The 1,349-nt window shown below is 50.5% G+C and overlaps 1 protein-coding gene across 1 annotated transcript; it reads right to left on the bottom strand.

The window, feature by feature from the left end:
- Nucleotides 1-522: 522 nt before the first annotated feature.
- LOC102428999 (zinc finger protein 621-like) lies at nt 523-1,345 on the bottom strand (the record flags this gene model as incomplete). Its single annotated transcript, XM_006109289.3, has 1 exon — nt 523-1,345. A coding segment is annotated over one exon (726 nt), but the record flags the coding sequence as incomplete, so codon positions are not given.
- Nucleotides 1,346-1,349: the final 4 nt, after the last annotated feature.

Here is a 1,349-nt window from a genome sequence, read left to right on the forward strand (position 1 = left end):
AATCTCACTATTGTTAGGGAAGCACCACTTTATCTTAGAATAGCTTTGTCTCTAAGGAACAGTTAACACCTTCGATTCAGGTCTGCTGATGTTCCCTGGAGGTCTCTGCCAGCCTGCTTCTCAGTCTCTCCACCACGGACACTGGTTCGGGGGAAGGCAGAGAATCAAACTGGTTATCTCACACGAGCTTTGGCATAGATGTATGAGATCCTCAATGATCCGAGCCGAGGACAATGCAACTTCAACTGCGTTACTACACCATCTCGAACTATTCTCAACAATCTGCACTCATTTCTAAAGTCTGTTGTTGCAAATTTACTACAATTCTCTACTCTCCTCCATTTCTCTCAGGTTGCTTCTCTCTAATGGCCTAACACAGGGATGTGCTCTCTCCCAAACTTCTCTAACACCCCAGTGTCCAACCAGCACCCCCACAAATACAGCCATTACTATTCAAGCCAGAAAGGGGCCAAGGCAAAGATCAAGTATTTCCATCCCCCGAAGAAAAGACAACATACTATATAAACACAATCTTTAAATATATAGATTACAATGCAGTGTGCGCTGAAACAGCTGAAACACATGTCAGGTGAGGAAAAAAATACAAATGAAACTCCAATTAGGTTGGAGATTTGCTGGGCGTGAGCGCCACGGGCGTGGCAAGATAAAGCTCACGAGAGGCGAGATGAACCGGGGAAGGCTTGACAGTGGGAGCAAGGCCCGGGAAGACCTGCACTATTTGGACAGGTGGCGAAGGCATTCCAGATGTGGGCAGCAGCACGAACAAAGGCCCAGAGGTAGGAAGGAGCACAGCCTGCGGGAAGGTCAGCGAGGGTGTGGCCACAGCGGGAGCCAAGCACAGGCTCTGGAGAGGACCCGGCGACAAGGCTGAAGAGGGGCACTGGGGACTCGCCAGGACGGGCTTTTTCTCCACGGGGTGCAATTTCTGATGCTGAACAAAACTGCTGTACCATCTGAAGGCTTTCCCACACACCTTACACTCATAAGGCCTCTCTCCAGTGTGCACCCTCTGGTGCTGAATGGAGGCTACCTTCTGTGTGAACGCCTTGCCACACTCCTTACACTGGTAGGGCTTCTCCCCAGTATGAGTTCTCTGGTGGACAATGAAAAGTGACCTACAACCAAAGGCTCTCCAGCATTCCTTGCACTTATAGATTTTCTCCCCCGTGTGTAAGCGCTGATGCTGAAGGTAGGCTGCATTCCTGCGGAAGGCCTTGCCGCACTCCTTGCACTTGTAGGGCTTCTCCCCCGTGTGGATCCTCTGATGCTGAGTCAAGGCTGTGTTGGAACTCAAACCTTTGCCACACTCCTTGCATTCATAGGGCCCT

Source organism: Myotis lucifugus, unplaced genomic scaffold, assembly GCF_000147115.1.
Source record: "Myotis lucifugus unplaced genomic scaffold, Myoluc2.0 scaffold_7977, whole genome shotgun sequence".
NCBI lineage: Eukaryota > Metazoa > Chordata > Mammalia > Chiroptera > Vespertilionidae > Myotis > Myotis lucifugus.